Source organism: Aegilops tauschii, chromosome 7 (assembly GCF_002575655.3).
Source record: "Aegilops tauschii subsp. strangulata cultivar AL8/78 chromosome 7, Aet v6.0, whole genome shotgun sequence".
NCBI classification, from domain to species: domain Eukaryota; kingdom Viridiplantae; phylum Streptophyta; class Magnoliopsida; order Poales; family Poaceae; genus Aegilops; species Aegilops tauschii.
This window is the reverse complement of record NC_053041.3, coordinates 574531654-574549715: the sequence shown is the minus strand read 5'-3', so window position 1 is coordinate 574549715 and position 18062 is coordinate 574531654. Positions and strand designations below refer to the sequence as shown.

The window sequence follows — 18062 nt, the reverse complement described above, 5'->3', positions numbered from 1 at the left end:
GCGGGCGGCGGCGTGGGAGGAGAGAAACGGCGGCGTGGGAGGGAGAGGGAAGAAGCGAGTAACGGGCGGGGGTACGGGCCGTTAGGTAGTAGGCTCTTTGCCGTCCGCCCCCCTTTGCCGTCCGCTTTTTTGCCTCTTTGCCGTCCGCTAGCGGACGGCAAAGAGGTGGCCCGTTAAGTTTTTCAAAAACGGGCGGGGGGTGGGGGCCACCTCACTCTTTGCCGTCCGCCAGCGGACGGCAAAGATTCTTTGCCGTCAGCTGGCCGACGGCAAAGAGCTGGCGGACGGCAAAGAGCTTCTTTGCCGTCTGCTTTTGGGTAGCTGATGGCAAAGAGCTGGCGGACGGCAAAGAGCTTCTTTGCCTGGCAGATGGCAAATTAGCTGATTCCAGTAGTGTTAGTCAAGGGGTACAGTAGTGATCCAGGAATGGATCACATGACAGCGGTCGAACTTATCCTTAGTAACTAGTGGACTAAGGAATTTTCTCGATTATGGAGGTGGTAAAAGAGTTCATCGTAAAGGGTTACGTCGATGCAAACTTTGACACTAATCCGGATGACTCTGAGTAGTAAACCGGATTCGTATAGTAGAGCAGTTATTTGGAATAGCTCCAAGTAGCACGTGGTAGCTGCATCTACAAGATGACATAGAGATTTGTAAAGCACACACGGATCTGAAAGGTTCAGACCCATTGACTAATAACCTCTCTCACAAGCGAGATATGAACAAACCCCATGGGTGTTGGATTCATTACAATCACATAGTGATGTGAACTAGATTATTGACTCTAGTGCAAGTGGGAGACTGTTGGAAATATGCCCTAGAGGCAATAATAAAATGGTTATTATTGTATTTCCTTGTTCATGATAATTGTCTATTGTTCATGCTATAATTGTATTAACTGGAAACCGTAATACATGTGTGAATACATAGACCACAACATGTCCCTAGTAAGCCTCTAGTTGACTAGCTCGTTGATCAATAGATGGTTATGGTTTCCTGACCATGGACATTGGATGTCATTGATAACGGGATCACATCATTAGGAGAATGATGTGATGGACAAGACCCAATCCTAAGCATAGCACAAGATCGTGTAGTTCGTTTGCTAAGAGCTTTTCTAATGTCAAGTATCGTTTCCTTAGACCATGAGATTGTGCAACTCCCGGATACCGTAGGAATGCTTTGGGTGTACCAAACGTCACAACGTAACTGGGTGGCTATAAAGGTGCACTACAGGTATCTCCGAAAGTGTCTGTTGGGTTGGCACGAATCGAGACTGGGATTTGTCACTCCGTATGACGGAGAGGTATCTCTGGGCCCACTCGGTAATGCATCATCATAATGAGCTCAATGTGACTAAGTAGTTAGTCACGGGATCATGCATTACGGAATGAGTAAAGTGACTTGCCAGTAACGAGATTGAACGAGGTATTGGGATACCGATGATCGAATCTCGGGCAAGTAACATATCGATTGACAAAGGGAATTGCATACGGGATTGATTGAATCCCCGACATCGTGGTTCATCCGATGAGATCATCGTGGAACATGCGGGAGCCAATATGGGTATCCAGATCCCGCTATTGGTTATTGGCCGGAGAGGTGTCTCGGTCATGTCTGCATGGTTCCCGAACCCGTAGGGTCTACACACTTAAGGTTCGGTGACGCTAGAGTTGTTATGGGAAATAGTATGTGGTTACCGAAGGTTGTTCGGAGTCCCGGATGAGATCCCAGACATGACGAGGAGTTCCGGAATGGTCTGGCGGTGAAGATCGATATATTGGACGAAGGGTATTGGAGTCCGGAAGTGTTCCGGGGGTACCAGGCTATGGCCAGCATGACCGAAAGGTGTTTCGGGAGCCCCGGCAAGTGTTGGAGGGCCTCATGGGCCAAAGGGGAAGGGGCAAACCAGCCCACTAAGGGGTGGTGCGCCCCCCACACCCTTTCCCACGTTACTTGGGGAGGTGGGGCGCCTCCACCTGGCTTGGGAGGCAAGCCTCCACCTGCTTGGCTTGGGGGGCAAGTCTCCCTAGGATTTTCCCTAGGGAGATCCAATCTGCTTGGCCGCCGCCCCCTAGGGGAAACCCTAGGGCACCTCCCCCCTCCGCTTGCCCCTATATATAGTGGAGGGGTGGGAGGGCAGCCACACCTCTTCCCTGGTGCAGCCCTCCCTCCTCATACACCTCCTCCTCCTCCTCCGTAGTGCTTAGCGAAGCTCTGCCGGAGAACCACGAGCTCCATCGCCACCATGCCGTCGTGCTGCTGGAGTTCTTCCTCAAGTTCTCCTCTCCCCTTGCTGGATCAAGAAGGAGGAGACATCCCCGGGCTGTACGTGTGTTGAACGCGGAGGCGCCGTCCGTTCGGCGCTAGATCGGATCTTCCGCGATTTGAATCGCCGCGAGTACGACTCCATCAACCGCGTTCTTGTAACGCTTCCGCTTAGCGATCTTCAAGGGTATGAAGATGCACTCCCTCTCTCTTGTTGCTACCATCTCCTAGATTGATCTTGGTGACACGTAGGAAAATTTTGAATTATTGCTACGTTACCCAACAAATTCTTCTTCTAGTACTTGAGCACAATTTTCCTTCCCATCATTTTCACGAAAGACATTAAAAAGATGAAGCATATGAGGCAACCTTAATTCCATTTCTTGTAGTTTTCTTTTATAGACTAAACTAGTGATAAAACAAGAAACTAAAAGATTCAATTGCAAGATCAAAAGATATACCTTCAAGCACTCACCTCCCCGGCAACGGCGCGAGAAATTGCTTGATGTCTACTACGGAACCTTCTTCTTGTAGACGTTGTTGGGCCTCCAAGTGCAGAGGTTTGTAGGACAGTAGCAAATTTCCCTCAAGTGGATGACCTAAGGTTTATCAATCCGTGGGAGGCGTAGGTTGAAGATGGTCTCTCTCAAACAACCATGCAACCAAATAACCAAGAGTCTCTTGTGTCCCCAACACACCCAATACAATGGTAAATTGTATAGGTGCACTAGTTCGGCGAAGAGATGGTGATACAAGTGCAATATGGATGGTAGATATAGGTTTTTGTAATCTGAAAATATAAAAACAGCAAGGTAACAAGTGGTAAAAGTGAGCGTAAACGGTATTGCAATGCTAGGAAACAAGGCCTAGGGTTCATACTTTCACTAGTGCAAGTTCTCTCAACGATAATAGCATAATTGGATCATATAACTATCCCTAAACATGCAACAAAGAGTCACTCCAAAGTCACTAATAGTGGAGAACAAACGAAGAGATTATTGTAGGGTATGAAACCATCTCAAATTTATCCTTTCTGATCGATCTATTCAAGAGTCCGTAGTAAAATAACACGAAGCTATTCCTTCCGTTCGATCTATCATAGAGTTCGTACTAGAATAACACCTTAAGACACAAATCAACCAAAACCCTAATGTCACCTAGATACTCCAATGTCACCTCAAGTATCCGTGGGTATGATTATACGATATGCATCACACAATCTCAGATTCATCTATTCAACCAACGCAAAGTACTTCAAAGAGTGCCCCAAAGTTTCTATCGGAGAGTCAAGACGTAAACGTGTGCCAACCCCTATGCATAAGTTCACAAGGTCACTGAACCTGCAAGTTGATCACCAAAACATACATCAAGTAGATCACGTGAATATCCCATTGTCACCACAGATAAGCACATGCAAGACATACATCAAATGTTCTCAAATCCTTAAAGACTCAATCCGATAAGATAACTTCAAAGGGAAAACTCAATCCATTACAAGAGAGTAGAGGGGGAGAGACATCATAAGATCCAACTATAATAGCAAAGCTCGCGATACATCAAGATCGTGCCGAATCAAGAACACGAGAGAGAGAGAGAGATCAAACACATAGCTACTGGTACATACCCTCAGCCCCGAGGGTGAACTACTCCCTCCTCGTCATGGAGAGCGCCGGGATGATGAAGATGGCCACCGGTGAGGGATCCCCCCTTCGGCAGGGTGCCGGAACAGGGTCCCGATTGGTTTTTGGTGGCTACAGAGGCTTGCGGCGGCGGAACTCCCGATCTAGGTTTATTTCTGGAGGTTTCTGTATTTATAGGAATTTTTGGCGTAGGTCTCACATCAGGGGGTCTCCGAGTCGTCCACGAGATAGGGGCCCACGCCCAGGGGGTAGGGCGCGCCCCCACCCTCGTGGACAGCTCAGGACTCTTCTGGCCTAACTCTTTCACTCCGGGGGCTTCTTTTGGTCCATAAAAAATCCACAAAAATTGGCGGGTCAATTGGACTCCGTTTGGTATTCCTTTTCTGTAAAACTCAAAAACAAGGAAAAAAATAGAAACTGGCACTGGGCTCTAGGTTAATAGGTTAGTCCCAAAAATCATATAAAATAACATATAAATGCATATAAAACATCCTAGATGATTAGTGCCCACAACCCACCAGGGCACGCCTGGGGGTGCCAGGCGCGCCCAGGTGTCTTATGCCCTCCTCGTAAGGCCGTTAGGGCCCTTCTTCTGGCGCAAGAAAGATAAGTTATGGAAAAAAATCATGTAAACATTTCAGTGCAATCGGAGTTACGGATCTCCGGGAATTTAAGAAACCGTGAAGGGCCAGATCTGGGAACGCGAAACAGAAGAGAACAGAGAGGGAGATCCAATCTTGGAGGGGCTCCCGCCCCTCCGCCGCCATGGAGGCCATGGACCAGAGGGGGAACTCTCCGCCCATCTAGGGGAGAGGCCATGGACCAGAGGGGGAACTCTCCTCCCATCTAGGGGGGAGGCCAAGGAAGAAGAAGAAGGAGGGGGCTCTCTCCCCCTCTCTCCCGGTGGCGCCGGAACGCCGCCGGGGCTAGGATCATGACAGCGATCTACATCAACAATCTTGCTACCGTCATCACCAACTTTCTCCCCCTCTATGCAACGGTGTAACACCTCTCCCCCCCCCCCCACTGTAATCTCTACTTAAACATGGTGCTCAACTCCATATATTATTTCCAATGATTTATGGTTATCCTATGATGTTTGAGTAGAGATCCGTTTTGTCATGTGGGTTAATCATGATCTTGGTTGGTATGATTGTATATTTTATTTATAGTGGTGTCCTACGGCACCCTTCGTCTCGCGCAAACGTGAGGGGCCCTCGCTGTAGGGTGTTGCAATATGTTCATGGTTTGCTTATTGTTAGTGTTGCGGGGGATGACAGCAGCCTAAACGCGGATAAGTGGGTTATGGCATATAGAGTAACGAGGACTTGATACTTAATGCTATGGTTGAGTTTCACGACCTTAATGATCTTTAGTAGTTGTGGATGCTTGCTAGGGGTCCAATCATAAGTGCATATGATCCAAGTAGAGAAAGTATGTTAGTTCATGCCTCTTCCTCATATAAAATTACAAGAATGATTACCGGTACTTGTTATCGATTGCCTAGGGACAAATGACTTTCTTATTGACAAAAGCTATCCACTTTTATTACCTTGCAATTTATTCGTAGTTTTATTCTCGCAAAGTACTCATAGTTTTATTCTTCCAAAATAGTTTCATACTTGTTTTAGGTAAAGCAAACGTCAAGTGTGCGTAGAGTTGTATCGGTGGTCGATAGAACTTGAGGGAATATTTGTTCTACCTTTAGCTCCTCGTTGGGTTCGACACTCTTATTTATCGAAGAAGGCTACAAATGATCCCCTATACTTGTGGGTTATCACCCGTCACTACCTTTCATGCTCAACTGGTAGATTATCCTGTACTTTGTACCCAATCCACAATCAGTGCAACATAAGCAGGAAGGGTTTTACCTCTTTGAGAGGGCCTGAACCTGGGTAAAACATCGTGTCCCTCTTTGTCTTGTTACCATTAAGCCAATATCACCAGCTCGGGACCCCTACCCAAGATCCGCAGGATTCAACTCCGACAATGTGTGAGTAGTTCAGTAAGGTCATGGGTTGAGGCATAGCCCTGCAACATGATGTATTTGTTGGAGGGATCAATGGAAGTATTTTGAATTAACGTCTCGTATGTGTGACATAAAATTGTTTCGTAAGCTGTCTCTTGTCTCACCTGCATTCTTCGTCCTTGCAAGTACCCAGGATCATGTAGAGCGGGCCACAGAGAGGCTAAGGATAGGGATACCGTGAAGTGTTATTATGAACACTAGTGATAGAAATGTTTAGTATGATAACACAAATCCTATCCTTTGGACAAGAGGTGTAGATATTAAACACCAAATGCTTTTGTCTAATTTCTATCTTAATTACAGGGGCAACCCCGTGTGACGGATACGGCCTTTCGGCTGGACAACTGATTCTTGATGCAGGATGCGTCACGATCAAGACGTAATTTGGACACTTCCCTCACTTCTATATGTTGGAAGCACATCTCGATGGATGACTCCCAGGCACAAATTAATATCATGATGATCCGTTTGACAAATATATGGTTGCAAGAAAAGTCCTCATACCCATGCCTATTTTTATTATAAGTGTTTTCAATTTCAACTTGATTTTGATCCGGTCAATTGCAAAAACTTGGTAGAAACCTTTGACTTCAAGGATGCCTTTTTCTCGTGGGTTCGACAACTCAAGGTCACCTATGGGGAAAGGCGAGAGTCCTTTCTGCTTCTTTACCAAATTACTAAAGGGACTAATCATCAACACATCTACACCATTTTGCCGAGAACCCGAGGGCCAGTTACTCTCATCGTAGGCTTTCTCAAAATCAATTTTTAAGATGACTCTGCTCGACATTTTTTAAGTTCACATACAGTCTCATGTAGGACAACAATCCCATCGAGTGTATTTCGTCCTTGTATGAACGATGTTCGAGTGGAGTAGACCACATGGACAACCACCCCATTCGACTGGTTAGTTGTCACCTTCATAGAAATCTTGAAGATGATATTCATAAGACAAAGTCAACTGATAAATATTGTTGGATCCAACTTGCATATCAGCAGAATAATTTTCTTGAAGTTTAAAATATGCTAAGATTTTTATGTGTAGTTAGTTAAACAACTATAGCATGTTCCCCTTAATCACATCCCAGAAAGGTTGTTGAAATTTAGCCAGGAAGCCATAACAGAAAGGTTGTTGAAATTCAGTCACGTTGATACCATTTGATCTCTTACTCTCACACAAGGTTGGTAATTTGCCAGTTTAATTCTTACTCACACAAAACGCTGGCAATTTGCTTGTTTAATTCAAGTTTTTTTTTAATTTTCTTGTTTAATTCAAGTTCATTACATATATCCATACCATCAAGTAATAATGTAGTACTACCTCTGCAACTAAATATAAGGCATTTTTGCAGTTCAAACTACAAGAGCAAGCAAGATGCTTGCCATACATAACATTTTGCCTACAATTTCCAGGAAAAGAATCACGAATAGCACCGGCACGCCGCTACAAATACAAACCATCTCAAAGCCTGTTTTCAGTCAAAAGAATTTGGAGCTCAGCAACCTGATTCTCAGATTCAGTCACCCCTTCGTGACACGAAAACCGACTTCAGAGCGGCCTGGTCCGGCGGCCGGAGGCGCGGCCGCAGAGGAGCGCGTTCTTGGGGATGGGGTTCTCGTCCCGCCACGAGTTGGCCGGCGAGTAGACCCGCAGGTAGAACTGCTGGCCCAGGTACTGCCTGCCCCAGCTCTCCGACCTCACGTTCCACATCCCCACGTTGTCCAGCGGCATGTAGATCGCCGTCCACGCACTAGGATACACCTAAGAAGCACAAAGTTCAGACACAGTTGTTCCTTTGCAGAGCTTACTTGTCATTGAAGGTGAGCATACCTGCAATGTGTACCGAGCGATCGCGTCTCTCAGGTTGTAGTTCTGACGGCTCGCCGGCGTCCACTGCCCTCCGTCCATCCTGTTGTTCCAGAAATCAATGGTGAGCCATACAAATCGGTGTCCTAGGAGACAAGCCCATGATCTGCAAGAAGCGGCATGCCGCGGCGAAACGCACGTACCCGACGACCCAGAAGGCGTAGCCGTCGATGTGCCAGGACTGCACGGAGCCCTCAGCGTTCTCGAAGACGACCTCGACGTAGTCCCGCATGTTGGACGCCATGACGGCCGTCTGGAGGTACGCGGGGCCGCCGGACAGGGCGTCGGGCATGCTCCCCGGCGTGAACACCCCCTGGATGTTGTAGAAGTCGGCCACCTTGAGCGGGGTGTCAGCCGGCACAAAGGACACGCTGTTCACCGCGTACCTCAGCTTGCCGTTGATGGTGACCCGCGAGTTGGCGAGCCTCATCGTCCTCGTAGTGTTCACTTGGCCGTAGTGGTACGAGCCCTGAGGGTTCGGCCTCGGTCCGCTCGCCGTCAGGTTCCACCTGCGTTCATCATTCAGAGTGTTTCAGTCATTCAGAGTAGCAGCATACGTGACTTCAGTTTTTTCAGTCATTCAGAGTAGCAGCATATGTGACTTCAGTTTTTACAGTCATTCACGTTCTTACCGGATTGATCTTGCCTGATTCAGAGACCAGTCGATCTCGATCGTCGGCCCCGGGGGAGGCGGCAACGCCGCAGGGACGCCATTCGAGTTGCTGTAATGGAGCATGGCGGTGTTGGTGAGCACCGGATTGGTGAAGCGCGTCGAGACGACGATGGTGTAGTCCTGGGGTGGCTGGTCGGTCGTCACGAGGAATGAGTAGGACTGGCCGAGGTGAACATCGAGCGAGGAGTAGGTGTTCTGCATGGTGTGCGATCCCTCCACCTCCACCAGGAGCAAGGAATGGCCCTGGATCCTTATGTTAACCGAGGTTGAGATGCCGACGTTTGACACCCGAAAACGATATGTTTTCCCTGCGAAAGATTACATCAGGCTAGTTCAGTACAACTCTGTCTCTGTCTACCGAAAAATGAAGTACTTGTCAGCTATTTTTGACATCTGCTTTGCTACACTGAAAATTTTACCTTGGTCTACTGTGAACCTGTTGCCATTCGAGCCATGGCCATTGATAAGGAGCCCATCAGGGAAGGGAAGGTCGTTACCACTGTCCAAAATGCCTTTCAAATCCTGCAGAGTTTCAAGTTTCAGTTCATGTTTTCAATTATTTTCCTGAAATGTTGCGCTTTGATACATCAAAAACATAAGCAGAACATAAGCTTACAGTGTGGTTGAGCTTGAACCAGTCACCAGCCAATATGGTGAAATCACCGGCAGGGGGATCGAACGGGACCGGGATCCTCGGGCGGCTAAGGACCCTGATGCCGCCGTACCCGCCCGCCGCCTTATGGAACGCGAGAGAAGGGAAGTAGTAGTAGCTCCCGATCTGGTCCTTGAACTGCATGTTGTAGGTGAAATTGCCCCCCGGAGGAATCGGGCAGTTTGTGCCGTACACGCCGTCTTGCCATGAGCTCCTCCTCTGCTGAATCCCCTGCCTACAATGTATGTATGAACCGTCAGACAAGAAGCGATATTGTTTTGTGCAGTCCAAAACTTGGCATTTGAATTTGACATCTGCCATACACCGTGCAAAATGGCTTCAAGATCAAGTAACAATGAGACCAATGCAGTTAAAATTCAGTATGGTTAGCTGACAGATAACACTGAAAACTAGTTGTTTCTTTAACTACGTCATATATGAACTACGTACGTTTTTTCGAGAACGAACTACGTACCTGTTTCATATTAATTTACTATGGCAGAACCATATCTAATTTATGGCTATAATGTGGTTTCCTTCACGATAATAAGGCACAAAAAAGAGGTACATGGATGCCACACTTGGAAGGCAAAAGAAGCCAGGAACCGCATCAGCCTGCTGCACATGCCAAATGCTGAAAACACACTAGGCCCACTGATACTAGTTGTGCACTTGTTTCTTTCGTTCACCACTGATCTGATCTGTGGTGAAAGCGAAAGCACGGCCAAAAGAAGTTCAAAAAATGATATTATTTGGGAGAGGATAGAGATGGCACTGGATCTGAGAAGGGCATCAGATCCGGTCTAGAGATAAACAAATCCTGACATTTGTTTGCCTGCCATGAGGCTGAGACAGCTCATTCCCAGGGACATCCGTCACGAGCTCTGCCAGTGCCGAGGCGCTTACTAAATGGAGATTTACACATGTGTCCGCTCGATCTACTGAACCAAATTTAACTGCCCACTTGCACTGCAGGTGATGTCTTGGAAGTTGGCATATTCTTGCACATATGTTCACATTTGGACAACCAATTCCTCTGCCCCAGCAACGATGTGCATAGGCAGTAGTGTGAATAAAGAAAGGCATTTACCCAGTAGTTTCAGTAAAAAAAATGCCGAAAAACAGAAAGGGGAAAAAACATATATGTAGACCATATGTATATACATTTCGATTTCACAGCTTAATCTAGACCATATATATATGCGAAGACATGAATATATCTGTAGAAGTTAGATAAGCTCGGAAATGGGCCGACCGGCAGCATTCCAGCAGGAACGCAGCGTCGAGAGAGAACTAGCATCTGTGCCGAGCTTGAAATGAACAGTGGCCAAACTGGGGAGAGGCACCAACACGTACAGTGGAAACGTACGGGCAGGAAGAAAATGAAAATTGATGGAATAATTACCAGGAGAGGAGGAAGGGGGCGGGCAGGTTGTTGAAGACGTTGATGACGATGTTGTCGTTGGTGACGGCGTCGATCTGCGGCCCCGGGAACTGCCCGTTGATCAGGATCCCCTGCATCCACCCGCCGCGCATCAGCCCAAGAACAGAGCAGGAAGAAGAAAGAAAAAGAAGAAGCGCAATGCCGGCGTACGTACCTGCTGCTTGACGCCGAGCGGGTAGACGTCGCCGAAGGTGACGTTCCAGGTGTAGAAGCGGTAGGGGTCCTCGGCCCTGGCCGCCGCGAGGAGGAGGAAGACGCAGAGGGCGGCGGGCGACGGCATCTCCGCTTCCAGTCTCCTTCGTCAACACGCGCAAACTCCCACCACCGCCGCCGCCGACACCTTCGGTACAGTGCTCCCTCGCCTCCTCAGCCTCTGAGCAAGGGAGTGATGAGTGTGCAGTGGAGCGAGGTGGGTGGCGGGGGGCGCAGCCGCACAGGGGTCAAAGGGTGGCAGGGAGGAAAGGGATCGGTCGATCTGGCTGGGCGGGCGAGGAGGGATGGAGAGAATATAAATGAGGCGCAGGCGGGGTCTGCGGGGCAGTGATGGCGATTGGCTGGCTGGACGCGACGGGGAGGATGCGTGCGTCTGCGGACGTACGCGCTCTGCTAGATTTGGGGCCGGGATGGGATCCATGCATCGCCGGAGGAGAGAGATAGAGAGACGGTGGTGCTCGCTGCTCGTGATTTGAGGCAGGGCGGTGGTGGCGTGAGTTGGCACGATGGCCTGCTTCACGGGACGTGGGCGTGGCTGCGTGGGTGGAAACGGCGGGACGCGTAGCGAACGGCGCAAAATCCTGCGCGTACGCGGCTGAGGCATGATTTGGATACCACCATGAATCAAGGGATAAAGTTGGCAAATTGTTGTGAGCATGATTTGTGGGATCCCAAAAATCGCCACGCTGATATTTAGCATTTGCTGAATATACTGCCTACTGATCGGGCGGTTATCAGATCTTTCCGCTAATCTCGCGCAATGTTGCCAACTTTTGGCGATGCCTGTTTAACAAGGGAACGCCTGCACATCAAAATCATGCAAATGGTAAGCCAAAAACTGTATTGCTTTTTTGAAGAAAATGCCATCTCCTACAACTGAAACTGTCAGAGGAAATGTTCGCAAATGGCATCCTTTCGTGACGAACGTTCCCTAAATGTTGCGGTCCTTTAAGCTTCAACAAACCAATCATGTCGATCATGCAGTTGTGTTACGAGCCTTATGACAATTGTTTGTTTCCGAGCAAATTCTACATGCTTCATGATCGCGTTGTATAGCTGTCTGCATGCACGTGAACTCAGCATGCCCTAAATGGTTACATTTCTTGTGGTGCAACCAACTTATTCGAACTCAAGTCATAGATTTGGCATGAGTGCACATATATTTTCTGAATTTATTTTAGGTTTTCCCGCTCTGTTTTTTCAGTGGTGTGTGTGTCCGTCGACTTTGAGGTGCCTGAGATTTGTTGGATCGGTCTTCCGGAGGTGCTCATAGGACAGAGTTGCGTGCAGTCGAACCTTTGACCTTGAGCCACCGCACGCCTAAAGACCAACCAACTGGGCTAGCTACAAATTATAATTTAATAATTTGATTACAATGAATATTACTTGTATTCATTTGATCTGAGTTTCAATCTTTTAGAAAAATAACTTAAATATTCTGATTTTTTGTCGCTATTGAACCAATTCAACTGACAATCCCATCGGTAAACCTAATCCGATAGCCTCACCGGTTCGACAGCCGGTTCAGTTTTTAAATTATGGTTCAGATACGTTCATCACGCCAGACTCGACAATCCAGTTGTATCTCACACCCTCCCAAGTTAGCCCCTCGCCCCTGGGTAGGGCTGCAAACGAGTCGAGTTCGAGCGTGTTGGACATGGCGCAGCTCAACTCATACTAAAATTCGAGCGAGCTCATATTGAGTGAAGCTCAAGGTCGAGCTGTAGAACATGACTCATGCTCAGCTTGTAACGCTTTCGAGTGGTCTTGAGCTAGTTTCGAGCTAAATGAGACAATAAAAAATATAAAATCTACAACTATTATTTCAACTAGATAAGGCACAACATGACATAAAAAAGCACTACAAAATAGTATTCCAATCAAAACATTATCCAGAGATCCTTCATTTGTTTATAAACTATAGTACCAACTAGATGACGTGAAAGTGAAAAAAAAGGCTAATTCCAACCGAAGGTACATCAGCTTATCTTGGTGGATGAAAGAAAAGAAAAACGATATGCTTGAGAACTTTTGCCAGAAATGAAAGATATTTAACACACGGCTGACCACATACCATAATAAGCCCTAAAGTTTTTCTACAGCTAATTAAGCTTCCATGTTTGCTGGTAAATAAAATGGAGAAAAATCCTATACGACCTATAAGGTAATAAATTATCCTATTTCCATTTAATATATGTCATGATCATTCAACATAATGATATTATGCCGAGCCATTGAGCTAAAATCGAGCGAGCTAGGATTGGCTCAAGATCGGCTTGTTTCTCGACCGAGCTATAGAAAGTGTTCGTACTCAGCTTGTTTCTTTCCGATTCGATCTCAAGTCGAGCAAAAAAATGAGTCGATCTCGAGCGGCTCACGAGCCTCGAGATTTTTTTGCAGCCCTACCCCTGGGTGCTCTCTTCTCCTCTCCTCTGTTGTGTCCGTGTTCACATACATCCTCTTCACACGCCCGGTGCACCATCCTCTGGCATCTTTGCCACCCGAGACGCCACCCCGGCAAGTCATAGTCTGCCCGGTCGTTGTCGCGATAAATCATGGAGCATTTCGGATTAATCATGAAAACCTTTAGATTTGTGATGTCGTTTGAACTATGTACTACGCCGACCAATAAATCAGGACGGAGGTAGTATCTTTTTTATTAGCCAACTGAGTTTGTCTAGGAAGCGCTAAGTATTGGACATCTAAGTGACTCAATCAAACATAAAACAAAAGCAAAATACTCTACGTAAAATCAATGACATAATACTTAAATATAGAAGTACAATATATAGGACACATCTAGATGTGCTAAAGCAAACCTGTAAAAAGACTATTTGGCTCCGCATTGGATCCGCCCCTGGCGCGAAAGCGCCTAATGATCAGACGGAGACGGAGAGAAAAGGACGAAGGACGATTTGATTGCTGCCGACCGTACGACGGCACGCCCGAACGTGATCTGCATAGAAATTAATTAACTAAACCCTAGAGGCCTGGACTAATCATCCTCCACGTTCCGTCGCTTGTGCCTCGAGACGCCCACCACGGCCCCCCCCCCCCCCCCCCCCCCCCCCCCCTCAGCAGGGACCGACATGCGTTTGCTCGCACGATCGCCCAAGAATCAAAACGCGTTTCGACGAGCAAACCGCTACAGGCTAATCGTTCGCCACTTCGACCCAGCCCATCCGTGTCGACCCATCGGCGGGAATCTCTACGCAGCAAGCACGATGGGTTGTACTGAATCAATCACGTCTCTGCCTGCTAGCTCTCGGAGACTCCGGCCGACGCCGGCCTATTGCCCGAACCCGTTTGCGCCGGGGCTAGCCGGACAATCGACGGGGGACCAGCTACGGAGGCAGGCGTCGTCTGACGTCGCCGGCGCAGGCAGCGGCTGGGGACGCCCGCGAGTGCGTTCGATCAGCCGGCAGCCGCAGAGGGCCATCGGCCACATGTGGGCACGCAACTGCGACCTACGCCGCTTGCCGGCACCCCCGCGCTCCCGGGTCCCGACCCCCCGATCGTATTGCTTGCCAGCCACACACATTGGCTCACCAACTGACATGGCCATCAGCCACACGGGTTAAAACTACAAGAGGGAAATACTTTGTTGCATGAGGGCATCTCCATTGCTGGACGCTTAGGCCAGGCGCCAGGTTCGTAATCCCGGCAGATTAGCGGTTGCCGGGTGTAATCCTGGTGTCAACCCTGGCATCGACGCCAAATCATGCACCCGGCGCTTGGTCATTTTCCTTCCAGTACTTAGCGTCCACGTTGTTTAGTTAATTAGTGTCTAGCGTTGAGGGATGAGGCGCTTAGGTGTGTTTCAGATTTTTACTTATTTATTATTTTGTCTATAAGCGCCTATGTAAGCTCCTAGCATTGTAGATGCCCTGAGAGCATCTACGGCCGGGCTCCCAACTGATTGATCAGATGGACGGCCTGGTCAGTGTCCGGAAACAAAAAACATGGCTTAGTTGGACTCCTTAAATTGGTCTTATATGCGTGGACTTGCTGTCACCCCTCAAATCAAGCCGTCCGCGGACGGCCAGGTCAGTGCTCGGAAAAGAAGAAAGTGTGCTTCGGTACATAAACTTGAAAGGATTTGTGAATCACGATGCGGACCTCTTTTAGCAAAATGGTAAATATGGACAAATCTATAAAAAACACCAACATTTGAAATTGAGTTCAAAACAGATTATAATTTCCAAGTTCTTTAATTCCATAAACCATAAGCTCTGTAAAAAAAATTTGCGAGTGAGAAACTCTGTAAATTGAAATAACTTCCGATGTCTGCTTACACCTCGGCCTAATTTCGTTCAACGAGAGACACCAGTTCATCTATCTCGCTCGGATCTCAGTTCTGCAAGACCAAAACTAGCTAGCTAACTGAAATTGAGACACCACGACTGTTCAAAAGAAATACAGTAGTAGTTCAAACTAATCTAGACAGCACGGGCGGGGCCAGCTTCTTCCTCATCCGACGACTCATCGTCGTCTCTGCACCGCCTGCGGTCTTCGTCGCTTCGTCCACCCCGACGCCGTTGTGGCTGGTGGCGTCCGAGAACTCCGGGTAACCCTCGTCGAAACGGATCTCGAGGATCGTCTTCTGAGCGACGGCCGGCGCGGCGGCCAGGTGGGCAGAAAGATGCGAGGGCGCATATCGCTGACACAGCTCGTCGAACTGCCGGTCGTCGAGCTGCTGCTCGTCGTCGTACTGCTGAGACCGTGACTCTGCTCGCGCTAGCGGGCCGCCGGCCATCTTGGAGGCACTGGTACGAGTCTCTCGTAGCCGCCGGCTTCCCTGTTCGTGGAGAACGATCGAATCGGCCGAGCAGAGCGCACTCGTGTACGTAGGGAAAGGAAAAGGCTGTGATCGGCGGTGGAACGAAGCGGACGGGTTGCTGCTGAATTTGTAGTGCGACGAAGTCGAGCTACGTAGCAGAGGACTCGGAATCCGGCTCCGGGCGGCAGAGCAGAGTCCGCCTCGGTTCAGGTAAAGAGACGCACCGATCCGGTCAGACTACAAGCTTGGTTTCTCTTTGAAGCATGGTTTTAGGAAACATGAATAGTACAATATATAGGCTGTGGATACAATCCGTGGTTTGATCCTTAATGGGCTGTGGATACAATCACACGCACAAGCCATAATTCATTACTGATATCACATACGATTATGGTTTGTACACGGTATAGAATGTATTGTGTGTTCATTTGAAACTTCATGTGCCGGAAAAAAATGTTTGGACACAACTTGAACTTCTTGCCCTGTAACTTCTTTTAAACAATGTAAAAGTGTAATATGTTTACGCATCGAGGGTCATCTTCCGGAACTTATCCATTTGCCTGCGATGAGGTGATTGACATGATGTCGTCCTTACTCGTGCTCGGGAGGACGAACGACAACCCCTTGTACGCGATGCCGTCAGGACACATGAACACGAGCCTTCCCCGAACGAAATCAGTGTTGTGGATCACCAGACGCTTGATGGTGTCCTGGATTAGGGCTCACTCACCACATCGTCTCACGCTCAGGTTGGCCAGGCCGAGGACACCCATGGCAGTTCACTAGTAGGCCATCAAAAGAGGGCCCATGGCACGTAGAAGAAATATTCCCAAAGACTTGGTGCATTCTTCAAGATTTAGAGGTCGTCTACAACATGTTTTACCTTCTATACGGCCAACCTAACTATAACCCTAGACACACGGTACCTATATAAATCAATGGGTAGGGCTCGTAGACAACACACAACAATCTAATGGTAGATCAACTTGTACTTCGTACTCCATCCAAATCAATACAACACAAAGCAGGATGTAGGGTTTTATCTCTTCGGAGAGCCCGAATCTGGGTAAACCTCGTGTCCATGTTACCATCACATCTAGGCTACTAGTTCGGGATCCCTTACTCGAGATCTGCCGAAATCGACTCCATCAACACACCCAACTAGTGAGGTCTAGGTTGAGGTATACACGCGGCAATGAGGCCTCCATCCGAGGAGGACGAGAGGTGGAGATATGGAGGGAGCCATCAATATCGGGGGTAGAAGAAGGGGCCGTGAGGTTAAGGGCGAGCTCACCAGAGGAAGAGGGAGATGGAGATCTCACCAGAGAGAAGGCGGCAACCGTCATGGTTAGGCATCTCTAGACAACACTGTTTTGTGCTGCCTCTTAGGCCCTGTTCGGAGTCACTCCAGCTCCTAAAAATATGAGGAGTCGGAGCATACGTTTCCTAGTTCCATGCCTTTTAACTCCAGCTCCGGGAGCGGAGTGGTGGAGTGGCGGGACTCCGAACAGGGCCTTAGTATCTTCGTTTTTGTGGTGGGATTTTGATTGCGAGTAGTGCCGCAATTTCTATTGGCAACATGAGCAGGATTATTCATCATGCTAGACCTGAATGAATTGCAATGCATGCATTGATCCTAGGAGGAATTTAACATGAATGTGCTTGTGTTGATCGGTAGCAACTGAATGGCTGGCTCCACAAGTGACAAGTTAATGTACTACTAGTTGTTTCCATACTAGAGTACTCCCTCCGTGGGAGATTTGAAGGTACAATTACATGAATCATCTTTATAATTACAATGCGTGGGAGACTTTTGAAAACCCCTCCTGCTGCATAGGTTCTACTTATCCAACCTCAGACTGTTTCTTCATAGGATTCTTTTCGGACAATGCTAACGCCCACACGCCCTATAATACACAGACTGCGCCACGTCACCGCATGCATGCATATGGGAATCTTTTTGGATTTCCAGATTTTAAAATGTTTTATCTTTTAAATAAAAAATCCGATTGAAGATCCGTTTTCACCATTAAATCCCTCATGACGAGATCTTCGAAACTAGATCTCATATCAATATATTTCGACGAATTTTTTGGGTCAAAAGTTGCCATGTCTATTGCACATGAATTGCCATGGTGTTTACATTGAAGTTGCCATGATATGTCTCAGCTATTTTCTTCTACATTTAAAAGTAAAATTTGACATTTATAAAACAGGGAATTAAGAAACTAGACTTGCCATGAATCATAAACTAAAATTGCCATGATACATGCACTTAAAATTGCCATGGTTCATAAAAAAAAATTCATGGTCAACGTACTGCAGTTGCCATCATCAAAATACTAAAATTGCCATGCTCTACAAATTGAAATTGCCACATGGCAACTTTAGTTTAAGCACTATGACAACTACAGTGTAAACATCATGGCCACTTTAGGGCAATTTTTTTTTGTCGAGACGTATTTAATGATGAAAACGGATTTTTAATTCAAC

The 18062-nt window shown here is 47.6% G+C and overlaps 1 protein-coding gene across 1 annotated transcript; it reads right to left on the bottom strand.

Moving 5' to 3' along the window:
• Positions 1-7244: 7244 nt before the first annotated feature.
• LOC109777277 (L-ascorbate oxidase homolog) lies at positions 7245-11075 on the bottom strand. The gene is made up of 8 exons (XM_020335924.4): positions 10731-11075; positions 10538-10647; positions 9097-9367; positions 8900-9002; positions 8440-8788; positions 7951-8316; positions 7772-7850; positions 7245-7702 (listed from the first exon to the last, which is right to left on the bottom strand). The coding sequence occupies exons 1-8, from the start codon at positions 10854-10856 to the stop codon at positions 7490-7492; spliced, it is 1617 nt and encodes a 538-aa protein (XP_020191513.3). The 5' UTR covers positions 10857-11075; the 3' UTR covers positions 7245-7489.
• Positions 11076-18062: the final 6987 nt, after the last annotated feature.